The sequence below is a fragment of the Protopterus annectens genome, chromosome 13.part0, assembly GCF_019279795.1.
Source record: "Protopterus annectens isolate FY-2018-M chromosome 13.part0, PAN1.0, whole genome shotgun sequence".
NCBI lineage: Eukaryota > Metazoa > Chordata > Ceratodontiformes > Protopteridae > Protopterus > Protopterus annectens.
The window spans coordinates 540,932,404-540,959,790 of NC_056747.1; the positions used below are offsets into that span (position 1 = coordinate 540,932,404).

The 27,387-nt window shown below is 37.1% G+C and overlaps 1 protein-coding gene across 17 annotated transcripts in view; it reads left to right on the top strand.

Moving 5' to 3' along the window:
• ELN (elastin) overlaps nucleotides 1-27,387 on the top strand; it is a 490,412-nt gene that overhangs the window by 266,522 nt on the left and 196,503 nt on the right. For all 17 annotated transcript variants that reach the window (XM_044054168.1, XM_044054169.1, XM_044054171.1 and 14 more), the window contains one exon: nucleotides 1,652-1,723. In XM_044054168.1, the coding sequence (XP_043910103.1) occupies nucleotides 1,652-1,723 (72 nt within the window). The remainder of the gene's footprint in view (nucleotides 1-1,651; nucleotides 1,724-27,387) is intronic.

Consider the following 27,387-nt stretch of genomic DNA (forward strand, 5'->3'; position numbering starts at 1 on the left):
TGCAGGCAGAGCCTGGTAATCACTTCAAGCTGATATTACTTTGCTCTCCTCCCTAGGCCAACTTAAAACTAGACTCAAACAACATTTGGCACTAAACTGGCTTTGCCACCGCAACAAGCCTGGCTAACTCTCATCAAGTATGTAAAAAATCTATTGGTCAGATTACTGTTGAACTTACCCCTGACTGTCACCAGGGAGTAACTCTAACCTGTTGAACTTGTCTATTCATGTTTGCTTATGTATTCTTTGTCTATACCATATTTGTAATATGTTTTCATTGTTTTTATTGTATCTGCTTACCTTGGAGCTTTTATCCCCGGGTCCCCGCTGAAAATGGACATGAATCCAGTCGGACTATCCCAGTCAACAAATGTAAAATAAAATAAAAAAATAAAAAATAAAATCTATGTATTAAACAAAAAAAATTGTGACCCAAATTACAAATCTGAACTTGAGTCTCTTCTACACGTTTGTCAGTTGACATATTACTGGGTCACATTTTTAATTTAGAGGTAGTCCTACAGAAATTATATGAGGCAGTGATAAGTTATTATGATGCATACCTAAGGGCAACATTAGTTTCATTGTAGTCGAGGAACTGGTTCTGTATTGTAGCATTACTAAAAAGAAGGAATAGTATTGTGATGGGGAAACATTGCTGACAGGTTTTCAGAAACAAAAAATAAGAGAATAGCAAACAGATGATACTTGTGTCTAATATGTAATATTTAAGTATGACTGAACTATAAAGCATATTATACGAGGAATGTAACCTTTAGGAGAAAAATGGGCTACATTCTCAAAATAAAAATTCAGATGTAGCCACATCTGGATGTTGGTACCATGATGTCTTATGAAAATCATCTGTTAAAATAAATGTTAACAAAAACAGAAAGGAAAAATAAAATTATTTAATCTGTAGCAGGTCTAAGTTATTAGAGAAAAGGAGCAGAAAAAGTCTTAGGTTATATAAACTCAAGATGCAGAGTTTAAGGAATAACTTAATATATCTGCTTTTGAGGCACTACAATAAACCTTATATTTTCGCTTACATATACAAGTAACATAAGTAACAAGCTACATTTTACACACGCGTGAGAAGAGAAGGAAAACTATGGGTACAGCCATGCAGTAGTAGTGGTCTACTTCTGAAAACAAATTAATATTAGTGTGCTAGATATTAAGAGACTAGTCTATATGGACATCTTAGCCTGTTCAAAAATTGCAAGATACCCACCATATAGAATAAATGTAGGCAGTACTAATGGAAACCAGATCTATGAATTATATATAATGCTTCTAACACTGTGATGATTAATGCCACTACTTTAACGTCGATTCTGTGGGCCGCATCAATTACGGGACGTTAAAGTTCACAGGCCTTTACTTGGTACAAAAATATTATTCTCATGAATGTCTTTTCCACATACCCTTCAGACTACAGTTGTCAGATCCCAGTTTGCAAGATTCAGGACAACAGAACTTGACTCTTAATTGTCCTTTTCTTAGGCCATGGAACGGCATGAAGGAGCCCAGTGTTGGCTGCCTTTCAAGAATCTTACCATAGCTGTATGCTGATTAAAGCAGTTTCATAATAGTAGATAATTACAATTTGCAGCTGTAATTCCTTTATTTTTCTTCTTTTTAACAGGAGTTGGTGGTTTTGGAGGACAGCAGCCTGGTGTTCCCCTGGGATACCCCATAAAAACACCTAAACTCCCAGGTAAGGACTCAGAGTACTTTCTTTTGAACAAGTAAAAGATGTGCCTTTGTTTTTATTGCAAGCGCATTACTGGTCAGAATAATAGTGATAATATTTTTACAACACATAATGTCACATGGAAGCTCATGGGAATATAGCTACAAAGGTCTGAGACAGCTCTATTAGCAGATTTAAAATAGGTGCAGGACAAATATAGTGCTGCCAATTCAAGGAGATAATTCACACATAAAGTCTTCCATTATATAAATTACAGTAAAGTAATGAATACTGACCAGGATGTGAAGGTGATATGTTATTTATCTGTAATATAAACATTATTACAAATCCCTTATTACTTTAAGGGATTTGTAATATATACTGACCAGGATGTGAAGGTGATATGTTATTTATCTGTAATATAAACATTATTACAAATCCCTTAAAGTAATAATTATAGTCAGCTGCTATCAGTTCATACATTGAAATAATATAAATCCATTGATGTTTGGAATATTTTATCAGTGGTGTATGCACACTACAGTCAATGAATATATAGGCTCATAGGTAGGTACTAGGCTATCTGCCCGAAGGCATTTATAAGCCTAGCCAGAATGTGTTGGCTTTCACCACCCCCTTAGATTAGTTCCCTGTGCCTCTGTCCAGCAGAGCCATTGAAGTGACCCCTGGGGTAAACCTTCTGTTTCCCATCCACTTGTCAAGGTTTCTCTTGAAGAGGGTTAGCGAGGAGCTCTGCCTAATGTGGATTGGGATCTTGTTCCAGAGCATGGGAAGTCTCTGGGACAGGAATCTATCCCTCCAGCACATCCTGTTTATTGTTGTGGTGATGTTTAGATCCCTGGAGCGTGTGGCTCAAGGGGATATGGTTTTCTTTAGGTGGAGCATGTCCATCAATTCTGGGTTGGACATGGTCTTGTATGTCAGGCAGAGATCACCTCTGAGTAGGCAGTATGCAACCGAGTACAGCTGGAGTTTCTTCAGTCGAGCTGCATAGGGCATCTGCTTGAGGCCAGTGATCTTCTTGGTGAGTTACTTTTGTGGTCTTTCCAGTTGTTGCAGGTGTCTTGTAAGGTACATCCCAAATGGGGCATTGTACTCTGATGGGTCTGATGAGTGATGCGTAGAGGGGCCCAATGACCTCTTTTGATCTGGATGCAAACCCTTTTGTGATTAGGTGGGCCACGCAGAAGGATTTTCTAACCGCTTTGGCAATGTGATTATCAAAGGAGAGGTTACTATCTACTTGGGTCCCCAGATCCTTTATTACGTCTTTGGTATTTAGGGGGCTACCACCTATGTGGTAGTTTGTGGGTACTTTGTTTTTTCCAAAGGGGATGACTATGCACTTTTTGGCATTTAGCTTGAAGCCATGGTTTTGACACCAGGTATCTGCCTCAGTGAGACCCTTTTGGAGGATGTCTGTGTCAGCCAGAGAGTCAATTATAGCCCCTAGTTGCAGTCGTCTGCAAACTTGGTCAGCCATAGTCCTCCTATGCTTGCCTGTACCTCTGAGAAGTATATGCCAAACAGGAGGGGTCCTAGGACTGAGCCCTGGGGAATGCCACTTGTAACTGGTTTAAAGTCAGACCTAGCTCTCACAACTCTTACCATTTGTGTTCTGTCCGTGAGCCAGTTGGCAACCTATCTTGTGAACCCATCTCCATAAACAGTTTAAATAAATACCATAGTATTTCAAAACTCGTCAGGAATTAAAATATAAATCCACTGATTTTTAAGAATATTTTATCAGAAGTGTATTTACACTACAGTCCATGATTATATACATCTATATATAGCCTGAATAAATATCATAACATTTGAATAGGTTATTATAACAAGGCTCTGGATTTCTATCACCCTGACACCTGAGTTTGTGATGGTTTGTTTAGATCACAGATGTACTTTAACTAGTTAAAAATGTTGTTGGCAATACATTTTGTTAGAATATTCAATGAGTTGTGAATTGGCTTGTATGTATAGTTGCATTAAGGGAGCCTGCTGTTTCTTAAGAACATAAAAATTATGAAATAATTGTAACTGAGCAGGCTAAAGAAAAAAAATAGACTGGAGTTTCAAACAAAAATGGAGATGAAGATTATATGAGGATTAGTACTTTCAGCTGAGGTCCACAGTGTCCAAAACCAAAAGGAAGGTATTTATTGTAGCTACAAACTCTGCAGAGCTACTGCAGAAAATATCTGGGTTTATTAGATCAAAATGCACACCTTAGAATATTTTAAAACACGTAACATCATAAACTAGTTTTTCAAAGCTGCAGATTGAAGTCTTAAGACAAACAGTAAGATGATGTGGATCGGCTACTGATTGTAGAAAGAGCACAACAAGATGACCTGTGATGACCCAGTGGGTAGCATACTGATGCCCCTCATCATCACCCTAGGTTACAGGCTGACATGGAGAATTCAACGAGTGGCCATGCCAGTGCCTGACCAGGGAGTTAGTACAGCTGGGAGCCCTTCAGCTCATAAGGCCTGACTACCAATTCTATCACTGTAATGGCTTAGAAATTGGGATAAAGAGCTTTTCTTTTAGAGGTATGACAATGCCTACAAGCTCTGATGAGGCAGAAAGCAATCTCAGGCAAAAATGAATGCGATACTTCAAGAAACTCACAATATTGAAGACATGTAAAGTTTCATAAGGTACAAGAGTTGTACTGCTAATCTTGCATACTGCTTGCAATTTGGAATACACCCAACTTCATGTGATGTATTGTGTATATTATAACACTTAAAAAGTAGCTTAATAAGTTTAAAAACACGTGCAGTCTGGAACAGAAGAGCAGTCCGAACATCTGTGGGTAGAACACAGATTAATTAAGGAAACAGAAGCAATTCTGTGTAAAAATTGTGATACAGTGAGAAAGCACAAAGTGCGCCATCATATAATATAAATCTAAGGGGTGCAAATATGTCAGTATATCATGAAATGCAGATATCGTCTGTCATTTGTCTACATTGTCCCTTTTGTGGTAAGAAAACATGGTTTTGGATTGATGTAGTCAGAACAAAAATTTAACAGCAAATGAAAATTATTAAAATCAATAAAAGAAAAAAAGGAAAGAAAAGGTGCAATACTAGAAAAGACAGACAAAAAATACCTAGTCCCTAGACAGAAACACGATGATTTCACCAGATTAAACTACTGTGTTTAAAAGTGCTATTCTATTCAGGAGCATTCAAATATAACATAAAACATATCTGTTTAGGAAGCTTAAAGTAGGCTGCTTTTATATTGTCATAAATATTTTGTATTTTATTTATTTGCTAACTGAATAATCCCAGTAGACAAGATATCTCTTTTCAGCTACATGGCAGTAGCACTATCTAGTTAAGTGATTTGTTCAGTCATACAGAAGGCAAATGGAGGTGGAGGGAGTCAAACCCCTGTACCCTTGACTATGGAAAGCAGCTCAGCACCTTAATTCTCTGCATTAACTGCCACACATTATTTCTGCTCTAGTTGAATGCTAATGTTTTATTTTTTAATAAGGGTCCATACAGTGCAATATAAATGTTATTTCCCCTTGACAATCATAAGTAAATTTTATAGTAGGTTCCCTGCTAAAAGGCTTCAGTCACATATTCAAAGCAGAACAATCTGCCATTTATCATTCAAGCATCTCCACATTTCCATATTGGGGAACTGGTCCTCTCAGATTAAGACCAGTATAGCTTTGTTTAGGATAGTACTTCATAGAGATAGTAGTATTTTTCAGCACATTTCAGTCTTCATGAGGCAAAGGTTATCTGCTTACACCATATACGTAAATATAGCAGACACCTTTGACACAGCACCCACACTGGTGTTACAGAAACTACATCTTAAAAGCAAACAAGAAAATAGTGATACGGTTATACAAGTGTGTTAAGAAATAGTTAAAAAATGGTCATATATAACAAGTGTTTTAGTGCAGGATTCTAACCTGGGGCTATTACTGTTTTCCATCTTTATAGTTGCCTTTAAAGCCAGGAATCCCATAGCTCATGGTTCATAGCTTAAATATCCTATATTCCAGGCTGCAGGTTATTTTAGAACTAAACTAGTGGGATAGACATAAGAACCCAAGCATAAATGTAATGTTCTTTTTAAATATGTCCAGACTCAGAGTGCATTTTAGAATTGGTGGAAGTTTATTCCACTGCCATGTAATAAACAAATCACACCTTTATGCTAACCCCCTTTGCATCTGCAATGACCCCCCCCCCCCGAATCCTCACACTGCTGTAGGCAGGTTACCCCCTGAGGTCTCTGATACATACTTTTCACTATCATCTTGGTCCACTTATGTGCATTGTATATTTTTAAATACTGTAATTATGTACCTACTCTGAGCACCTTACGTACGTATGTTGTACTAGTACTGTAAGTGCTGTGATCACATATCTGTACTATGAGCCTGTATTGCATTTAACTGTTTTTGCCTTTTATATGTTAGCATTCTACCACTTGTTATCGTACTACAATTATTGCATTTAACTGCCTTGCCTTGTAAAAATGTCCGCACAGTACTTGTTGTTATTCTTTAATAACCAGGTATTCACACTGTAACGTCTTGGAGCGTTTCTCCCCAGGACTCTGCTGAAAATGGACACCAGCTGTCCAGTCGGATTATCCTAGTAAAACAAACGTTAAATAAATAAATAAAATAAACTACTGCATTAAATTAAGATGTTTTAACAGTCCTGTTTTGGACATCTTATCTGTCAAATTATTATCTCTTAATGTTCTATCATTAGGAACTTTCTCAAAGCCCAGTAATATTTGTATTTCTTCAATAATAAGTGGTCTGTATGCCAAGCATAGTCTATCTCTGATAAAATCATGCACTACTGAATACAGACTGAAAACTATGGCCTTTCCTCATATGGTAGAGTATGACACACACAGGAGTTCTTTAAGAAATTTTTTTTCTGCATCCTTTCAGTCAGACTAATACCCCCTTAAAATATGAACAGAACAAAGAATTGTGTTGTTATTGGCCTCTTGTATGTGAAATACATCTCAGTCAACAATTCAAAAGTCCAGAGGCTAGGCATTTAAATACGAGACCCACTACCTGAAAAGAATCAGATTTTACATAATTGTCATTGTCTTTGAAATGCATGATCAAACTTCCCAGATCTTTGTATCAATTAACAATATTGATAGCTACATTAGCAAATGCAATAGCTTTATAAATTGTGGTTGGTCCCAAACACATAATACTCCTTTTGTCAGAGTTTTGTTTTAGTTCATTCCCTTTCAACCAATCATTAACTGCATAGATATAAACTTCACATAATGCATAATCATTTTCTGATATCGTAAAGCATCAAATTTTAATATTATCAAAGTACTTTATTATAAAATGACTGTCCATTAGTATTCAAAAACATGCAGGCTGATTAGCCAGCCCATCCAGTGTGCACATTGTAAATCCCACAATATACCAATGGAAAAAGGTCCGGTCACCCGGACTTCTTTCCATTCGTATATTCCAAAACTTTTATTTTTTTTTCAACAAAAATTAAAAAAAAAAAAACTATAGTCTATTCTCTGGACATATCCAAGAGGCAGCATGGAGGAAATACAAAGAAAATCAGGTATGTTATTTAAAACTAAAGACACGTACCTGATTTTCTTTGCATTTCCTTCATTCTGTCTCTCTCTCTCCTACCCCTAAAGTAGCCCAAACTTTTTTTTAATAATAAAAAAAAACAAACAAAAAAAAAAAAACGGAGCAATGGAGACTTTCTTTTCACCATTGCTTCCTTTTCAAAGCATTGATGTATTGCGTATGCATGGAAACATAAGTCCCATATGCATGCACAGTACATTAAAACAAAGCAGTAGTATACCACCAGCCACGGAAGAACAGTAATGCGCCGTTATACAAAGACATTATTTAAGAAAAGTAAGTTTTTTTTCCTTAAATAATGTCATTGTATAATAGCAATAACCGACTCCGTGGTGGTGGTATATTGAAATTTAACCATGGTTGGCTTTATTTAATCACTCGGGCTTTGCCCTCATGATTAAACCACACCAACCATGGGTAAATCTTCAATATACCACACCACGTCATTGGTTATTGCTTAAATATCCAATGATTACTTGATAGGGGCAAAAAGGAAAGTACTATATTAAGCAAAAAATATCCTAAGACCAAGCCCTGGGAAGACACCAGGATATATGCTGGTCTAATCTGAAAAGTGACCGAGAGCATGAGTAGCTAATAGTGACTGTAGTGGATGGCATATTGTCACAACACTCATACATGCAGTCAACTTCAGGACTAACAGAAATGAATGGGGTACACTAGAAATAGCCTACATTTCAATGAGAACAGCTGTGTTAGTGTGCCATTTACTAAGGAAATTAATGACAGTACATGCTCAGTGACAAACAATGTGTAAAATTGTAAACAAAACTATTAGGGTGATTTATGGCATAAGAATCTCCATTTTGATAAGAAAATATCCATGATTAGAAAACTCTTGTCTTTGTGGAACAAATTAGGAATTATATTGCATATAGGAATTTAAGTGGACTCTTTATTCTTCAAAATTTTCTGGTAAGATCAGTAATGGAGCACAGTGTAGAATTTTGTATATCTTTAACTAAACATCCCATCTAATATAAAAGTGCAAAGATATCTCACAAAGGAAATAACAGTGGTATGGGAATTAAAGTGTACTGGTCATGTTTTGAAGCAAGTGTAATTAACAAACCTTTGGAGTGGGATATACCCTCTTTTGCCATTTACAATACCACATTATACAAAATTATACATTTTTGATACAAAAGGTGCTGCTTTTGCATTTTATTTTGTTGATAAAGATGGCCTCCTGAAATTTGTTTTTCTAAGAGGTGAAAAGTCCAGCCATGACATCATGAAATACTGAACTCACAATGCCTTAGTACATAAATTAATGCACAGAAGTACATCATTTTTTTTGTTTACCAATAATGATTTACAGATGCATTTACAAAGCACAAAAATCAGAGACACTAAACTGCCTTGTGTTACAATAAACTCTTCTCTATTACCCTAACCAAGCTTTAGTTTCTTTATGAGCAAATAACTAGCGAGTAATTTTCAGAAAGGTTTGATAAACAGTATTAAAAATTTTGAGAGAAATCAAAAGCAGTACTTATATAGTCTCTCTCCTACCCATCCTCCATTTATAAAACCTTATTTTTATAAATACCAGAACCCTCCCCCATGCCCTTAACTAATGCAATGATGGTCATCCATAAATAACCCTTGCCATTTAATGATAGAACAACACTGGCTGCCTTCTCCAGAATCCTGCTAAAGGACTATGTATATAAACATGCTTATAATTTGTCCTGATCTTATTACCCTGTATTTTATATACTGAAAGACTAAAACTACTTTTCAAAACTAAGAAATATGTTCCCTTCAGTCAAACAATTATTAATGAGCTAAGTAACGGGTTGCACAATGTCGTTAACAGCCAAATGTTACTTCTGTTCTTTATACAAAGAGAAAGTTTGCATCGGAACAAATAATAGGCCAGCTGTTTCAAATAGAATGGTTATGTCAGGAATGGCTGGCAAAACATATCATCAACATAGTAATACCAAGAACCTTAGTGAAGGAATTCCCCAAAGGGGTCTTGGTCCTTTACCATCATGCCCTCCCGACCCACACACACATGCTCCATAATGTGTATCCTGACACACTTGGAGTTAACTGTCTTTCGTCTGAAACCATGTAAGCTGCTCCAGTGCTGCTGAAACATAATCGAGGAAACTGGCTTTGCTGTACTGAAACTGTGACTTCACTGCAGGAGTGTGATGATATCATACCATGCTACATGATGACATCTGACTCCATGAACTGATTCTCAAGCCTGATGCAATTCTTAACCATCTTTTACTTTTATACACCAGCACAAAGGTGAACGAGCAGCCTATGAACAAATTAGCACAGCAGGAGGATGTGCCAAAAATTTATTGAATGAATAAAAAATGGATAAAAAGTTAAGCGCTTTCGTCCAACAAAATATTATATATACTTCTGATGAAGTCCTAATATTTTGTTGGTCAAAAGCACTTAACTCTTTATTTAACATTTTATTAATTTTTTGTTCATTCTATAAATTCTCAGTACGTCCTTCTCCTGCTGTGCTGATTTGTTCCCAGGCTTCTTGTTCACCTTTTTGTGACATATTTGAGTTTTTCTTCTTGGTGAACCTCTTTCGACAGTTCCTGATCTTTTACTTTTATGTTATACATTTCTTTTAATAAAAATGCCACCCAACACTCGCTGCTGAAAAATACAAATATTTTCTGTTCTTCAGATGATGACTTTATCTCTAATAACTTCCCAACATTTAAAAATACAAACAAATTACTCATTTAATTTTTGTGAAAATTAAAAATAAGTAAATTAAATAAATTGCTCTAGATTATAATTTCTTTTATCTACTGTATATTAAATAAACCAGTTCTCCTGACTCCCTAACATTCCTTCAAAGTCTGTGTAGTGCATAGAGCACCATGATTACTGTCAAAAAATGGCTGAATTCCATCTTGGTTCTGTGCTGTTGTAGTGTGAGATCTGACCTAAACAACACTTTCTTAAGCACCCCTACACACTGTTAAGGTTGGGTCTGCACTAAAAGCAGACAGATCTGTCCAGTAAATAGCAACAGGAAAGGAAACAGCTTAATTTCTGCCTGTTGTCTGCTAAACTTACCGTTTTGATTACAGTTGAGTACATTAATCAGGAAATACATAAGGACAGCAATCACTTCCCCACTGCTTTACCAGGTTTTAAAGCCATACGATACTTCTTAATTGTTTTAATCCTTCTTTTCCATAATTTGTAGTGTGTAGAGAATATAAATCTCCATGCACTACTAAGAATTATGATTGGATCTCCAACCATAGCAAAGTATTATATGTTCCAGACATAGATGCCAACACTCACCCCTCGAACGTCACGCTTGAGGTGAATTTCTTAGCATGCATGTCTTGAATACATACTATACTTGTTATGATCAGAGACATAATCATAATCCTCTGTGCTATAAATTGTAACAAATCATTAAGTTACGATCTAACACCCAATCATAATCCTCTGTGTTATAAATTGTAACAAATCATTAAGTTACAATCAGAGACCTAATCATAATCCTCTGTGTTATAAATTGTAACAAATCATTAAGTTGCGATGAGAGACCCAATCATAATCCTCTGTGTTATAAATTGTAACAAATCATTAAGTTACGATCAGAGACCCAATCATAATCCTCTGTGTTATAAATTGTAACAAATCATTAAGTTACGATCAGAGGCCCAATAATAATCCTCTGTGTTATAAATTGCAACAAATAATTAAGGGTGTCACACAGGTGGTAGTTGTTCATACAAGTAAGCACCAAGAATAAGTTGAAAATATTTAAAACCTATTTTCATACCTATGATTTACTGAAAATATTTTTAAAATATCTCAGATAAGTGACTTTTTCCTTTCTTTTTGGGTTATTAGAAGGAAAAATAGTTAATTTTGCTTGCAGTGAAACATGGTTTTATCTAGGCCTGAAATGGGAATGCAGCGATCTTCAGGCATAACATTAACAATAAGACAACGGTGTTATAATGACCTATAAAAAAATTAGAAAACTGCAGATTATCAGATTATTTTTATAGTACTAAGTATTTCTTGCTTTGTATGGCACAATGTTGTTAATTGGATCTTGTAGTGCCCAAAAGTTAAGGTGAAGTAAATATGTTGTTTGTAATATTGCCATATAAAAATAGTGACTTTTTTGAATGCTGAAGATAAGGCCCTGTTTAATCAACTTAATGGTGACATAGATTAATTTCTATAAGCCCTTAAAAAGTCATTGGGGAATATAAGGATACTACATCTCATCTATGCATGCTGCAACAGATATAATAGAATTGCTAAAGGAAGAGGCAAAATCCTGAAAGGTATAGTTACAGAAGGCATGGTATCAGTGTCAAAAAGAAAAATGACAACTAGCCTTGGTGAGCATAATTTCCATTTAGTAAAAAGGATTCAAGGCAAAGGATCAACAATTGTCCAATAAGATCATCACAAGCAGTATCATGCCTCTCTATGAATCTTTTTTTTTAGTATTTTAACCCTTTTAGATCTCATGCAGACAAAGTCATGGAAAGGGCATCCTGGTGAGTAATATTTTACTTACTGCATTTAGTACTAAACATTATAACTAACTTTTTTGCCCCAGCTTACAGCTACTACCCAGCGTTTTCATATCCACAGTATGCATTCCGTATGTACCGTGGTTACCAGCCCAGACTGACCAATGGTGCGTCTTAAGTTTTCTTAGAATGTTTGCTTAGTTGTAGACTAGATTCAGCTGAGCTTATAGTGCAATACTAAACTTTAACTTTTGCTTCTAGACTACAGGCTTCTAGACAGCTTTTGCTTTTAAAATGTGGGTGGTATTTCTCACAAGAGCCCTTAAGAAGACCACTGGCACATGTATTTGTACCCACTAATTGTTCAGTGGAAGTGACGTTATGGTTTATGTGACATGACAACAGAAAGAAGCCCCTGCATCCAAAAGTCAGTGGTCTACATATAAACATCCACTGCTGAATTAAAAAGCAACATTCATTTCACTATATTTCTTCTTCAAAATATGTTGATTTTATGTTAGTTTGATTTTTCGAATATTATGGCTTCAAATGTGTTTATTTTAGTAGTTTAATTTTATATTATTTCTATAACAGTATCAAATCATATTTTACTGTGTTTTACCAGTATTCAGTGTACATTTCAAATATTGATCTGTTCTGAACTCCACAATTATTGTATCATTTTTATCATGTAGAAAATGTTGAACAGTTAACTGTTATAGCTTATGAAGGTCATTACGGCCCACCTGCTATACTATAGAAGTAAGACCCTGTCTCTATTTTACAGACAAGGAAAGGAAAAATGATAACAGCTGTCAGGGCATGAACAAGTAAAAGGACAGGAGGGAAATGGTAGCTTACCTGCTCAAGTGACAGCTGCTGTACTAGGAAACAAGCAAACAGACTGCTACAATAAGCAGGTGTTCAGGAGTGTTTAGTCTGATCAGCACATTACTGAAGGGTGTAAGTCAAGCACAGATAATCTGAAAGAAACAGTAACAGAAAGGCATTATGATCACAGTGCTTTTGTTGATGTGATTTGCGTAATATGTTAGTTTTGCCATAGAACTGAGAAGGAACTGGTATTGGAAACGAATGCATTAACCTTATGTCTACCTTTTTCACAGTTGTGTGTCCATGGAATTAGTATAGATATATAGCTATATAGAAGCATATGTGTATATATATATATATATATATATATATATATATATATATATAGTTATTTGTTTTTTTCTGTGTTTTTATACTTTGGGTGTGATGTGTGGAGAGTTAATATTTGTGTTTTCTTTGTTTTGACTTGACCCTATTCGGTCCATATGACAAATGTACCATTGAGTTCCCATGCCTGTTCTGCTCAGAATTCCTGCCAGTTACCATGTTTTCATGAAAAGATGCTCATAGTTTCCACATCAGCTATTACTGGTTTCTATTCTTCACTCATCTCACTCTTCACTTTGCAGTCATAACCTCCTTTTGCTCGTAGCTCCCCTAAAACATGTAGTTACTATGAGACTCTGTTTTTATATCATTGCTGAGTATACCATGTACTAGGTGCCATCTTCTCTGTGCGAGAACATTTCCTTACATTCTTAATGACCAAGTCATATTTGGCTAGAGATTCTGTCAATCAGTTTTGTATTTTATATGTCTTTTTTTTTATTTGTGTGAGATACATTTTGGACAGTTTGTGGTAATCCTGTATGAGTAACCTAAATACACTTTTATAAATTCTGTGCATGGAAAAGTTGCAATTTGCTGTCAGTAGAATTGATCCAGGAACATTAAAGACACACTAGGTAGTATTATATATAAGTTACAGTATTTTCTTCCATTGGGTAAGGCAGGCTTTCTTAGGTCAAGACCTTTTAGTGCTTGCTGTAAATAATACGCTTGAACAAAACATAACCAAAAATAATTTGAGCAAACTGTTATATATGCAGGGCTCCCAGGCTTACATATCAGGGTGTTGCTCCAGGCAGAACTAGTAGTTGGGCTGGAAAATTGAACATAGTCTCTTATCACACTGCCAAGACTATCAGATTAGGATGTCATTAGCAATAATAAGCAGCTGTGAAAAAATACACATTATATAAGGAATAATGTCAATGGCTTCATTTCACCTAGTAAGGAAATATGGGGCATAGTTTTTTTGTCATTAAGCAATACATTTCAGGTAGGATGCATCCCTTTGTTTAGCCAGGGCCACTTACTGGCATCCATTGTACTCTCTGTCTTTGCTTTCTAGAATATGTCTATGCCTTACATATGTTACTGTTAATATTCCATTCAAAACATTTGTCCTGATTATCCATGTAGCCAGTTAGCCAGTTCCTAGAATTACTCAACACATCTTCATAAGTCTTTTTCCTTCATTTCTTCATTTCCTCTGTCTGCATATGTTCTGTTGCCTTTTTTATTTCCTTTCAACATGACAGTACAATATCATGGTTCACCCTTGGTCAGAAACCTATGTTTCTGATGGAGAAGGCCAGCCACTAAATCTTGCCCTAACAAATGCGCACTCCTTAAAGTAACCTCTAAGGCACAATAGCTCATGGTATACATTTGGGGTACATGGCTAGGCTTATAAAAGGCCCAGCGATCATTATCCTTGTATATACCTATGAACCTATGAATCTTAAACTGGAACTGCTAGCTAGACCACTGTGACTAAAAAGACAGTGGAATGGACAAGGAAACAAAACATGTTAAAGTGTCCCTGTATAATGTAAACCTGATAAAACTGCAAATGTTTGTTGCTCTCTTCCTCTCTTTAATTTTCCTTCTTAAAATAGGAGGTGGGAGCCCTACTGACATGAGCTTCAGCCTGCCTACCTATGTGAATCTATGCACATATGTGGTGTATTTGTGTGTGTGTGGGGGGGGGGGGTCTGTGTTTATGTGTATGTCTGTGTGTCTCTATGTGAGTGTGTGTGTGTGTGTGTGTGTGTGTGTGTGTGTGTGTGTGTGTGTGTGTGTGTGTGTGTGTGTGTATGTGTGTGTGTGTGTGTGTGTGTGTGTGTGTGTGTGTGTGTGTATGTGCAGGAGCGTGTGTGTGTGTGTGTGTGTGTGTGTGTGTGTGTGTGTGTGTGTGTGTGTGTGTGTGTGTGTGTGTGTGCATGTGTGTGTGTGCGTGTGTGCGTGTGTGTGTGTGTGTGTGTGTGTGTGTGTGTGTGTGTGTGTGTACATGTGTGAGCGGCGTGTGTGTCTGTGTGTGTGTGTGTTTGTGTGTGTATGTGTGTGCGTGTGCATGTGTGTGTATGTGTGTCTGTGTGTGTGTGTGTGTGTGTGTGTGTGTGTGTGTGTGTGTGTGTGTGTGTGTGTGTGTGTGTGTGTGTCTGTGTGCGTGTGTGTATTTATGTATTTTCAACCATGGATAATTATAGGTGAAGTACCTACAACATCCAATAAAGGTTACTTTTAAACCACTACAGTTTCACCCCCTCTTCACTACCCCAGTTTTCTTTCTATGGGTGCTCCAGTCTGCATTTTCCAGCCAACCCTTTAATGATCCAAACCCATTACCATACTGGGCTGTCAGCGAAGAGAATCAAAACCACATGAATTCCTTTGCTGTGCTAACAGACCTGCAGGTATCCATGGAGGTCTGGACTCAGGACCAAGCTAAAGATAAGTCGGGAGTTAGGTGCCGAGGGATGAACTACATACTATATACTTTCACCAGCATATATCATGTGCAATATGAAATTTTGACTAAACTATAAAATGTAAGCAATTAAAGGAACTTGCATAGAAATAATTTGTTTCGTGTTAGACAAAACATGTTTGCAAAGCTCGCAAGCTAAATTGCCAAGATGAACACAGCTTTGTAGAGGGATGAGTTTTAGTCCAAAGCTGTCTTAAGGCTTATAGTCTGAAAAATTAGTCCTGCAAGTGTCATTAATTGTCAAGTGTAATCCAAGAAAAACAAATTATTTTGTACAACGGCAGCTGTCATTCATCTGCAAGGACTGTTTGCCCATAATTTCATTTAGCATGCTTCTTTGTTAATGGTTGGCCAATTCTCTGGCATTTTCAATTTCAAGAAAAAAAAAGTTCAGCATCTTCTTGTGTAATACTAAATAATACCAGGGTTGTATTCAAATAAAGAGTAATGTTATTTTAGCTATGAGAGATACAAATGGAAAGAAAAACATATTAATTCTTTATGTACTTACTGGTGTATTCCTTGGGAGAAGCTGCTGTCCCATTAGACTGACACAAATGAGGTGTGAATGTTTTTGCATATCTAGCTGTTTATTTAAGTAAGAGACTATTTAAACATTGGAATGAGATGATTGCGTACATTTGTACATTTTGTATCTACTCCTCAAGCATCAAAACTGTCTTTCACTGAAGGCTGTTAAACTGAAGTGCCAGGACTGTGCACTGATGAACATTCTTTCTGCACATATTTATTTTTGTAGACTATACAATTTTACACCAAACTATTGCAGGTGGCATTAAACAAGATTTGCTGGTAGTTTAACCCTTCCAATTATATAAAGAATGCAGCTGCATAATATGGATACAGTATACATGCAACATGCTTCCCACATACAAATGACTAATATGGAGATAGCATGTCTGGTGCATGCTTCCCACATACAGCTGACTAATATGTAATAGCATGTCTGGTGCATGCTTCCTACATGTAGCTGAATAATATGGTAATAGCATGTCTGGTGCATGCTTCCCACATACAGCTGACGCTAATATGTAATAGCATGTCTGGCGCATGCTTCCCACATGCAGCTGACTAATATGTAATAGCATGTCTGGCATATGCTTCCCACATGCAGCTGACTAATATGTAATAGTTTGGTGCATGCTTCCTACATGTAGCTGACTAATATGTAAAAGCATGTCTGGCACATGCTTCCCACATGCAGCTGACTAATATGTAATAGCATGTCTGGTGCATGCTTCCTACATGCAGCTGACTAATATGTAATAGCATGTCTGGCGTAAGCTTCCCACATGCAGTTAACTAATATGTAATAGCATGTCTGGCACATGCTTCCCACATGCAGCTGACTAATATGTAATAGCATGTCTGGTGCATGCTTCCTACATGCAGCTGACTAATATGTAATAGCATGTCTGGCGTATGCTTCCCACATGCAGTTAACTAATATGTAATAGCATGTCTGGTGCATGCTTCCCACATCCAGCTGAATAATATGGGTACAGCATGTCTACTGCATGCTTCCCACTTACAGATGAATAATATGGACATGGCATGCCTGCTGCGTTCTTCCCACATACTGATAAATAATACAGGTAAAGCATGCCTTCTACATACTTTCCACATATAAATAAATAAGTTCAAGGTACTAGGCTATCAGCCCAAGGGCCTATGTAAGCCTAGCCAACAAGGTTCCCTGGCTTACACCACCCAAGAAAGTTATTTTCCTGTGCCACTGTTGAGCAGAGACACAGAAGTGATCCCCGGGGTGTATTTCCTATTTCCCATCCACTCATCAAGATTTTTCTTGAAGAGTGCTAACGAAGAACTTTGCTTGACATAGATGGGTAGCCTGTTCCAGAGTATGGGAAGTCTCTGGGACAGGAATATATCCCTCCAGCATGTCCTGTTTATTGTGGTGACAAGGTTTAGGTCCCTAGAGTGTGTAACTCTGAGAGACTGGAATTTCTTTAGGTGTAGCATGTCCAACAACTCGGGGCTTGACCTAGCTTTATATGTTAGGCAGTGATCACCTCGGAGTAGGCGATATGCTATGGAGTAAAGCTGGAGTTTTTTGAGGCGGTCAGTGTAGGGCATTTGTTTGAGGCCAGTAATCCTCTTTGTGAGGTACTTCTATGGCCTTTCCAGCTGCTGCAGATGTCTTTTGAGGTGCATTCCAAAAGGGGCGTTGTACTCTATAATGGGTCTAATGAGTGTCGAGTAGAGGGGAAGAATGACCTATTTTTTCCTGGATGAGAACCCTTTTATGATGAGGTGTGCCACGTAGAAGGACTTCCTGACTACTGTGGCGATATGACTATCAAAAGAGAGACTACTGTCCAACTGAGTCCCAAGGTCTCTTATCATGCATTCGGTGTTAAGTAGATTGCTGTCTGTGTGGTAGTTCATGGGTACAGAGTTTTTACCAAAGGGGATAACACTGCACTTTTTGGAATTGAGCTTGAGGCCATGGCTCTGACACCAGGCATCTGTCTCAGTGAGGCCCTTCTCTAGGATGTCCACATAATTTGGGGACTTGACTATGGCTCCTAGTTTGCAGTCATCTGTGAACTTTGTTAGCCAGAGGCCTTCTGTGTTAGCCTGTACTTCAGAGAAGTAGATACCAAACAGGAGAGGTCCCAGGAGGGAACCCTGTGGTACTCCACTTGTCACTGTTTTGATCATGGCATACCTACTGCATGCTTCATTGAAGTCCATGAGATGACGTTGGCTATCATTTCCTGATACAGGAAGGCCTACAAGTCACTGCAAACCCACCTTCTCAAAGGTCTGTGCTGGTCTTCAGTAGTTACTAGTCATAAATTCTAGGAGACCAGCTGGAAGAATAAGCTTTCTTTGAGAACTGTCTAGGTAAGTGAATTTGTTCAGAATTACACAATAGGCAAATAGAGGCTGAACAAATAAAATACCACACTCCAGGAGGCAGATTTTTAAAAGGTTACAGACTAATTATCAGTAGTAACTACCAGACTTCCTTTAGATGAAGTGGATTATACACACCAAAATTTAAAACAAATTCCCGAGGGGACTAGAAGTGCTTTAAAAGTTACTGTTTATAAAATGGCTGCAAGACTTAGATGTGTGCAGCCTCTGGGCTGCAGATCCCCAACTGCTTTTGTAAAGGAAGGCTGACAGATTGCACTTGTATGTCCTGGGATTTGCACTGTTTTGCTTTCAAGTGATAGTTTCACAGCACTGTCATTCTAACTACTGACCTAAGCAAAATCACTATGGAAAACAACAGTCTGTAGATAGAATAAATCAATTCATATGCTTTTGTAATTCTTATGTCTTCATGTTTTATTGCATGCATCTCTCTTTGGTGCATATTACAGAAAACAGTCAGGTAGAATTTCTGCTTCTTAATGTTTAAAACTACGTTCTTGAACTATACTCTTGGGTGTCTTCTGAAAACAGTCTGGATAAAGTAGGTTCTACATTATTCTCAAAAACCCATCTAGTCAATCAATATTTTTAATAAGCAAGATATCTGGAGTTTCATCAGCAATATAATGCCTGCAGTTTACTGTTACTACAGCAGGTATGGTTTGCTTCACACCTCTGGAAACAGGACTCATGCTTTGCTATAACCAGTTGCACGCACATTTCTTCACATCCCAAAGTATGCATCTGACAAGTATCTGAAAGCTGTTACTAGCACTAAGCTTGTTTTTTTGTACACAATTAAAATATTTTAATACATTGCTGTGGTATTTCCCTGCATCACTGTTTTCTCACCAGAATTACAGAACGTGAATTCCCTTATGTTTCTGTAATGGATGGTATTATAGTGATTTTTTGTAAAAGGAAGAAACAGATTGATAATGAAATAAATGGGTTAAAAGTCTGCAAACACTTTGGGCGGAAAGCAGTTTAACTTTGGTCAGAGTGAAAGTTAGTAATTAGTGGGCTTTACATTTAAAAAGTGAAGCTGCCAATTTACTTCCTACACAATTTCAAACATGGCATAACTTGATAAATCAGAGAGCAGGAGGCTATGTGCGTGTCATGACTAGAAACACTCCTAATGTTGTAATTTGATAGAATAATGATGACAATAGGGCCAGGGAAAGGTTTAAGATTTCAAATACTGCAGAAGGATAACAGCAGATGACCGACACAAATTACAGGTTATGAAATGCCACGGCCTTGCTAGTCCACTAAGGATGTTCTGTTCTTCCAATAGTACTGCATTTCAGGCAGCTATTAGGAATTTGAGATAATGCCTTAATATGGCAGATGAGAGCCGTAAGATAAGGTTATCACTAAAGAACAAAGAGCAGAGATAATTTTACAATGTTAAAATATATTTTTGTTTAAGAGCAATTTTCACTTAGCTAGAACATTAGCATAGGAGGGCAGAAGCAAGAGCTTCAAGAACCGATTTTGTAATATAAAGCCTAGGATTATGCATATTCATAGATAATAGGCAACACAATTAGCACTACCTAAAAGAAAAAGATAAATTACAGAATGAGCCTGATAGCCAGTACATGAACTCGGTCAGCATGATCTTCGTCAGGCTGACTTGAAGCATGCAAACACCACCTTGAGAATGGTTGGTGACCAGCAACTGCTTCCCTGCTGAACTCTTGTGGTCAGAGGCAGAGGTGCAATGAGCTCTCATCTAAGCAAAACCATGTCTGGATCTCATGGACATGTACCTTCTCCCAACCCATGGATGGAGTCACACCAGTTTCACAGGCTGAACCAATATCTTTCCTCAAATGTTAGGTTAAAAAGAATCAAGGCAGAAACAAAGACACTCCAGTGCCATCAAGGTGGGAAAGTGCAAGCCAGCAAAGAGCACCATGTAAGATTCTCATGACTGTCTCTGATTTTCAGTGACATCTCTGATATGACACAAAGTTTAGTTCTGTCCCTCTTAATTTCTCCTAAAAATGGTGACTTCTGGAGAAAACATGATGAATTAATTTAAACAAATAATTATGATAATTAGAACAAAAGACTTATTTCACTCGACAAAAACATTAATTCACATTCTCTTATTCTCTCAATGTCTCAACTTAATATTACTAATTTCAAAAATTGTCCCTGATTATTTCTGGATTAGTCCCTAATCTGTTTTGGTATGGATATATAAAGAAAATGCAAGAAAAGAACCAGTGCTGCCTGCTGCTGCATTTGGGAATAGGACTGTGGTACTGTGCAAGGGGAAGAAAACACTGGGGCCCATTCTGGTGCAGGAAAGGGGTCAAGAAAAAGGGTCAATTGTAGTTTATTATAATGCTCAACTCAAATAACCCTGTGACCTTTGGCCAAAGCAAGCACTTCAGTGATTCAGTGCCACAGTATTAGAGTGGTCATTGGTTAACAGATGACCTCTTTTTGACTAGTGCCAGGAACACTGGAGGGAGAGATAGCATAGAGGAGTGGGATGTGAGTAGCCAATAACAGTTCTCCCATACTTGTTGGAGGAAAGCAGCCTAGCTTGTAGCAGTAACAGCACGAAGAACCTGGTGAACTCTGTTCTGCAAGCGCCACTTGATTGGGGAGTTTGCATATATGCAGAAGCATGCAAGCACCTCCAAAAGACAGCCATAGGGCAGCCATGGGAGGCCTGCAAGGCTGCTGTGGATTGAGAATTAGTGCTTGCTTACTAACCCACAGCACTCTGATACTGCACCAGCATCCTTGATCTCTTCACCAGCCCCATACCTGGATCGACGTGAGCCCTAGGGAAGCTACGGCCACTCAGTTAGACTCAATGAACAAGGGAGAGTAGCTGTTGGCAGTTGGTTTTCATATGTGGATTGTTAAAAAAACTTTCACACTGGACATTACTAAATTTGTTTTGCACATGGCTTATGGCAACACCATTACTGGCTCATGTGAGTTCCACTGTTCACCTTTATTCTGAAATGGGTGTTAGCACTTCTGAGCTGAGATGCATTACACATGAGCAGCTTAGACATTGCTACCTAAAGGTAACATTTATATTAAATACATTTCATGTGTAGAGGCATACCCTGTGAAGAGCCACAATTTGTTTTGCAGATGTATATTTTTAATGGAGTACAGACTACCATATTTAAATTTCATGGCTGCATACCACTAATTACTAAATCAGTTGTCACAAGAAATTCAGTATCTGCAGCTTCCAAAGCATTTTTACATTGTAATTACCAATATGTTATAAAAATCATTCATCATTTCAGGCAAATAAATTGCAAGACGTTAACTTTATGTAACCTCAAAGTTAAACAGCCAAAAGTCTGTAGGTTTGGCAGGTCCATACAACCTTCCTCCACTGGCAGACTTTCAGTTCTTCAGCAGTCTAGCATAACAGCTGGCCAAGTTATAGCTTATTGAAATGTTGGCAGACATTTCATAAAGAAACAAATTTATAAATTAATAGCCCCTTTCAGTTTACAATTGTATATCACAGTACCATGAACTTTGGAAGATATATATACAGCCTGTGGCTTAGTCTAATGGCATTTAAAGTTTATGAAATAAAGCATGCACAGGTACAAGTAGAAAACTAATGTTTCCAGCCATTTCCATTTCTGCTAAGGTAGAATCTTTGGGGTTGTCATACAGCAGCCTACTAGCCATGCTTGTTGGCCCACTCTTCCAATGTTATAAGGGTTTCACTGGCCACTTAAGTCAATATCTTGGCATTTCCATGTGAGCTTCTGTCAATTAGGTGCTTGGACTCCCTCTAACATATATAGTTCTTTGTTTTCACACCTCTTTTCTAATTAACTGGGTAACTTGGTAATCAAGTTAAACAAAATGCCAACAGAGACCTAACATGTTAAATAATAACAGGAATCTTTAGCTGTTTCCTACAGATTTTCTAACTGGGTCCCTATTGCCATCTGTTATGCCAAGCTACCTACAGCTCATCTCAGGCCCATCATTAACCACTGCACTCACATCATCCTGTTTCCTTTCCTGTTTTGGCTAACTTACCAAACCCACCATTAACTGTGGCAATTCCATCATTCCTTACTTCCTTTAAACTTTAACTTAACCTATCAAACTCATCCTTAACCATGGCAGTCACATACAACTCTCCTTCCTTTCCTCTTTCAGCAAACCCATTGAACTCTGACTTAACTTTTGAATCACATCATTCTCAGCTTCCTTTCCTCTTTCATGTTACCAGATATATATATATATATATATATATATATATATATATATATATATATATATATATATATATATATGTTCCATTGTCATATTGTCATGGTCCTTAATGGTTGAGGTTGTACCACGTTCTCCATTAAGTTGTTCAGTTGCTCGACATTTCCATGCAAGAAATGTAGTTCTTTACATCTGTCAGTAATCTCCCTTCCACACAATTTTTGTAAAAACACATTTGTCACCACATCTTCTCATGTCTAACTGGTTGATTCTCATGATACTTGAATCCTATGTGTTAATAAGGTTTAGAACACTGAAACACCAAAGTTTTTCTGCTAAGTCTGGGGAGTTGTGTTTAATTTTATGTTACTTCTTTCTCTTTTTGGTATTACTTGTTGGTGTCTTTTTATAATGATTCTGTAATTCTTTTATTATACATTATACTTAGCTGCAGAAAAAGGCACCTCAGGGGTGGTTGATTACTGGCTCAGCACCAGCAGTTGTGTAGTGATTGCCCTATAGTTCTTGACGACCAATGCTAACTAAAGGGAATAGATTGCATACTGGTTCCAAGTACAAGTCCGTGTGAAATAGAAATCAGGTTAATCAAGTCAATTATTCTGCATCAGTATTCCAGAAAAAAATCTTTACAAAAACACTCACTTAGAAAATGGGACAGATTGTCAATGAATCCAGGCAGATTACAAAATAGCAATGGCCAGATATTAGCAAGATGCATTTAACTAGTAGCAACAATCCAATGAATTTGATCTGTACCTTCAATTCAGAAGAACAAATGAGCAAAGAGGTGTCAGATGACAGATGGCAAGTAGCGGGGGGTTCAGGTAACTAGAATTTAGCATAGCTCCAATTTGATAGGGGAAGCAGTGATCCTAGGAAAGTGTACTTATTCAGCAGTTAATTACATAGAAGACACACTAAAAAATAGGTGTCATTTTCTCAGGAAAGGCCTAGAAGGTAATAATATTAAACGATTCAGCACAACAAATTTAACATAATAAAAGCAGTAGTGATGCAGTATAAGCAGTCGGATAACAAGCATACAAAAACTATTCAGAAAATTAAATTACACAGTACTATATTTATTAGTCATTTGTTGGCTTCTTTGTTAACTGGGTGGATAACCCGATCACAAATCAACAATTTTCATTCATGACCTGGGCCAAGGCAAAAAGTAACAATACAAATTATAATATCATATGCAAATATCAGCTTATTTCTGTGTTCATAAAATGCTCAGTTAGGTTTTATGCAAATCTACCTAATGATTATGCAACCAGCAAAGAAACAGGATGATCATTTATAAAAGAGGTCTTTGCTCTACAAACATCTCCCACCTTTGTCAGCTGCCACTGTTTTAGTATGTTGTTATTTAATCAATTCCTGCTCAAACACATGGCAAATTCCCCACTCCCCACTGTATGTGATCTTGCACAAGAAAATAGCTGGCAATGTGCAATCAGCTGATTTTCGATAAGCTATACAAGCTTTTTTTCTGCGCAATGAATGCACAATCCGACCGCTTAAACTATATATATATATATATATATATATATATATATATATATATATATATATATATATATTGGAGTAGTGCTATGGTGTGAAAATGGAACAATGTCTACTCCTTCAAAGCTTCCAGTAAGACAGAACTTGTTAACATTATTTAAATTTTGGGAGGTACCAAATAACACAGACTTATAATTTGATTAGTTGCTTTAACACTTAACTAGTTGTTTTCTCAAGAGCTTTTTATGTTTATATTACATACAGAATGTGTAGTAACTGCAACACAGTCAGGAAAAAGAATTATGTTAAATATCATTAAGGTCCTTAGAGAAATAATTTATATAAATGAAGGTAAGAAGTCCAAGCATAGATCCTTGTCCCACATCAGATCTAATACTGTCAATAGAAGAGCATGAGTAATAAGTGTTAACTAAAGTGATGATTAGATAAATAATCTCAGAACCAACCTGCGGTTCTTGTACCAATAAGTATAGAAGGCTTGAGTATGTAGATAACAGATGACCAAGTTAAATGTTATTGATGGGTGGGGGGGTGCAAGAAAATGACTACAGTAACTTTATCATTCATGCCACTAAACATGGGATCACTGTGTAAATAGGGGTCTACCTGTTATTATTGAAATTTCACATACCCGAAAATCACATCCACACAACAACGTCACCGAAAACTTTATTTTAACAAAAATCTGAATCACCGGAGTTTTACTCCAGGAAACTAACCACTTGGCCACCACAAAAAAGGGAACAAATGGAAGCAAATTAAGCACCACCAAGTAGGGGTCTTTGACCCCAATATCCCCATGTGGGGGCTATGCCCCCACTCCCCCCTAACTAAATATACCAACTCTGAGGTTGCACTATAGTGGGGAAAAGGGCAAAGTTCACCGTGGTGTCCAAGTGGCTAGTTTCCTGCTGTAAAACTCCGATGATCCAGATTTTTGTTAAAATAAAGTTTTCAGCAAAGTCATCTCATGGATGTAATTTTCCTGTAAGTGAAATTTTGATAATTACAAGTAGACCGATATATAGATAGCCAATATAGTGTCATGCCAATCTCTAATTCCATTTAGAAGTAATAAGGCCTGATGAAACATTTGGTATGTTTTTGACCTGTTGAATACATACCCCTCAACTGTCCTCGATTTTTGCCTCTTATTTTTGGTCTGTCCCTCATATAATTTGTGGTTTTCTGGCAAATCATTAACAACTGATGTCAAAAAAATAACAGACATTTGAGTTTCAGACTTCATATCCTTTAAAAATGCATGTTAATGCAAAACCTTTTAGTATATCAACTTTCTAAGTTTATAAGAACACTATTTAAAAATTGTCCATACTTTTGGCCCTTTCTTCTCCAACTACTTTTGGCCCTTTCTTCTCCAACTACTTTTGGCCCTTTCTTCTCCAACTACTTTTGGCCCTTTCTTCTCCAACTACTTTTGGCCCTTTCTTCTCCAACTACTTTTGGCTCTGTCCAGATTGTTTGCACTTACAGGTTGAAATGTATGGTTGAATATAATGGGGGCGTGATCTCTAAGGAAGGGGAAGCACATGTAAATTTTGTATTTTAAAGGATTTGCTAGTGAATCCAGTGTGAAGAAGTGAGTGTTTCTTAGTTAATAGATTTGTTCCAGTAGGACTGTCAGACAGTTGATGAAGGTACAGTTTAGCAAGGTGTTTTTTTAAGAGATACCCACAAGGACAAAAAAAAAAATGTTAAACAGCCATCACCACTGAGATAATGAGTTTGTGATCTAAGTGACATTATTCAATTCTGGAAACATTCAAGAGAATCCAAACCGACTGGAGGGATAGACAGCATAGTATGTTAATAAGTTTGGGGCTGTGTCATAAGTGAAAAGTTCATACCAGCTGGTAGGGCAAACAGACCAAGGTACCTACATACAACTAAAATCCCAAAGTGAAGTGATTTATTGATAAACACAAGAAATAGTTCAGTCAACAGGTCTACCAAGCTCTACAGATGAATAGCTGGTATCCCAATGAAAGATTTGCCTGGAATTAGAATTTAGCCTTGTTTTGTTATAATGTCATCAGTGGTGTTTACTGAGAGTGGTGTCTTGTATATGGATGAGATATTCTGAGAATTGAAAAAGATGAAAGAGCAAAGGCAGGGCACATCAGTAGGCAAGGAAGCAAATTTATAATACTGAAGAAGGCTGGGATTACGTAACAGATTTGTAAAAAGTAGTTTATAGAGTATAGTGAAAATACATATTAGAATAAGAAATCCATGGTGAACTGGTAATGATAGCAGTTAGGTATTGAAATCAGTGAATTATTATAAAGGGAGTAGGGGATGATGGGAAAACTGCACTTTATGAAGTGAGGAAGAAGAGTCAGGAGAGGGAGGGAGGAAGGAGCTGAGGTAGAAAAGACAATAGTATTGATAGGATAGTGAGGTGAAATAGCTAACATGATATAACTGGAATAATTATTAAACTAGAAAATGTTGGTGTAGGCTAGACTAAGTTTTCACGCAAACTCATTTGGAGAACAGTGAATAGAAAATGTAGAGCCAACTCCTTACCCATTATATGAGTGGGGAATACAGCTAACTTAAACTGCAAATTAAGCAGCTAGAGGTAGCAGTTAAATTCAACAGCCTATATAAAAAGCAACATTCCTTTTATCATACTCATTCACAGACAGCTCCACTGGTATGCATTAATAATTTCAGTAGTACTAATATGGAGGTTTATTGGTTCGATTCTCAGCTGGGGTGCCTTCTGTGTGGAGTCTGCATGTTCTCCCTGTGGTTCTGTGGGTTTTCTCAGGGTGATCTGGTTACCTCCCACATTCCAAATATATACAGTATGTGGACTGGACACTGTAAATTGGGCATAGGTGTGAGTGTGCATGTGCATGTGTGGTATTGTAGAACAATCGCAGCAGGACTAGCCACCCAGCAGTGTGAACATTAGCTCTAGAGGATTGTCACTGTTGAAGTAACTCCCTGACCCCATCTGTGAAAATGGGAAAAGGGGTTGCGGAAGGATGGATCGATTTTATCATATATTCAAATGCTGCCTTGTATACTTTTTTTCCCTAACTAAGCAAGATGAGCTTCCATTATTTTTATCTCACCAAAACAATTAACA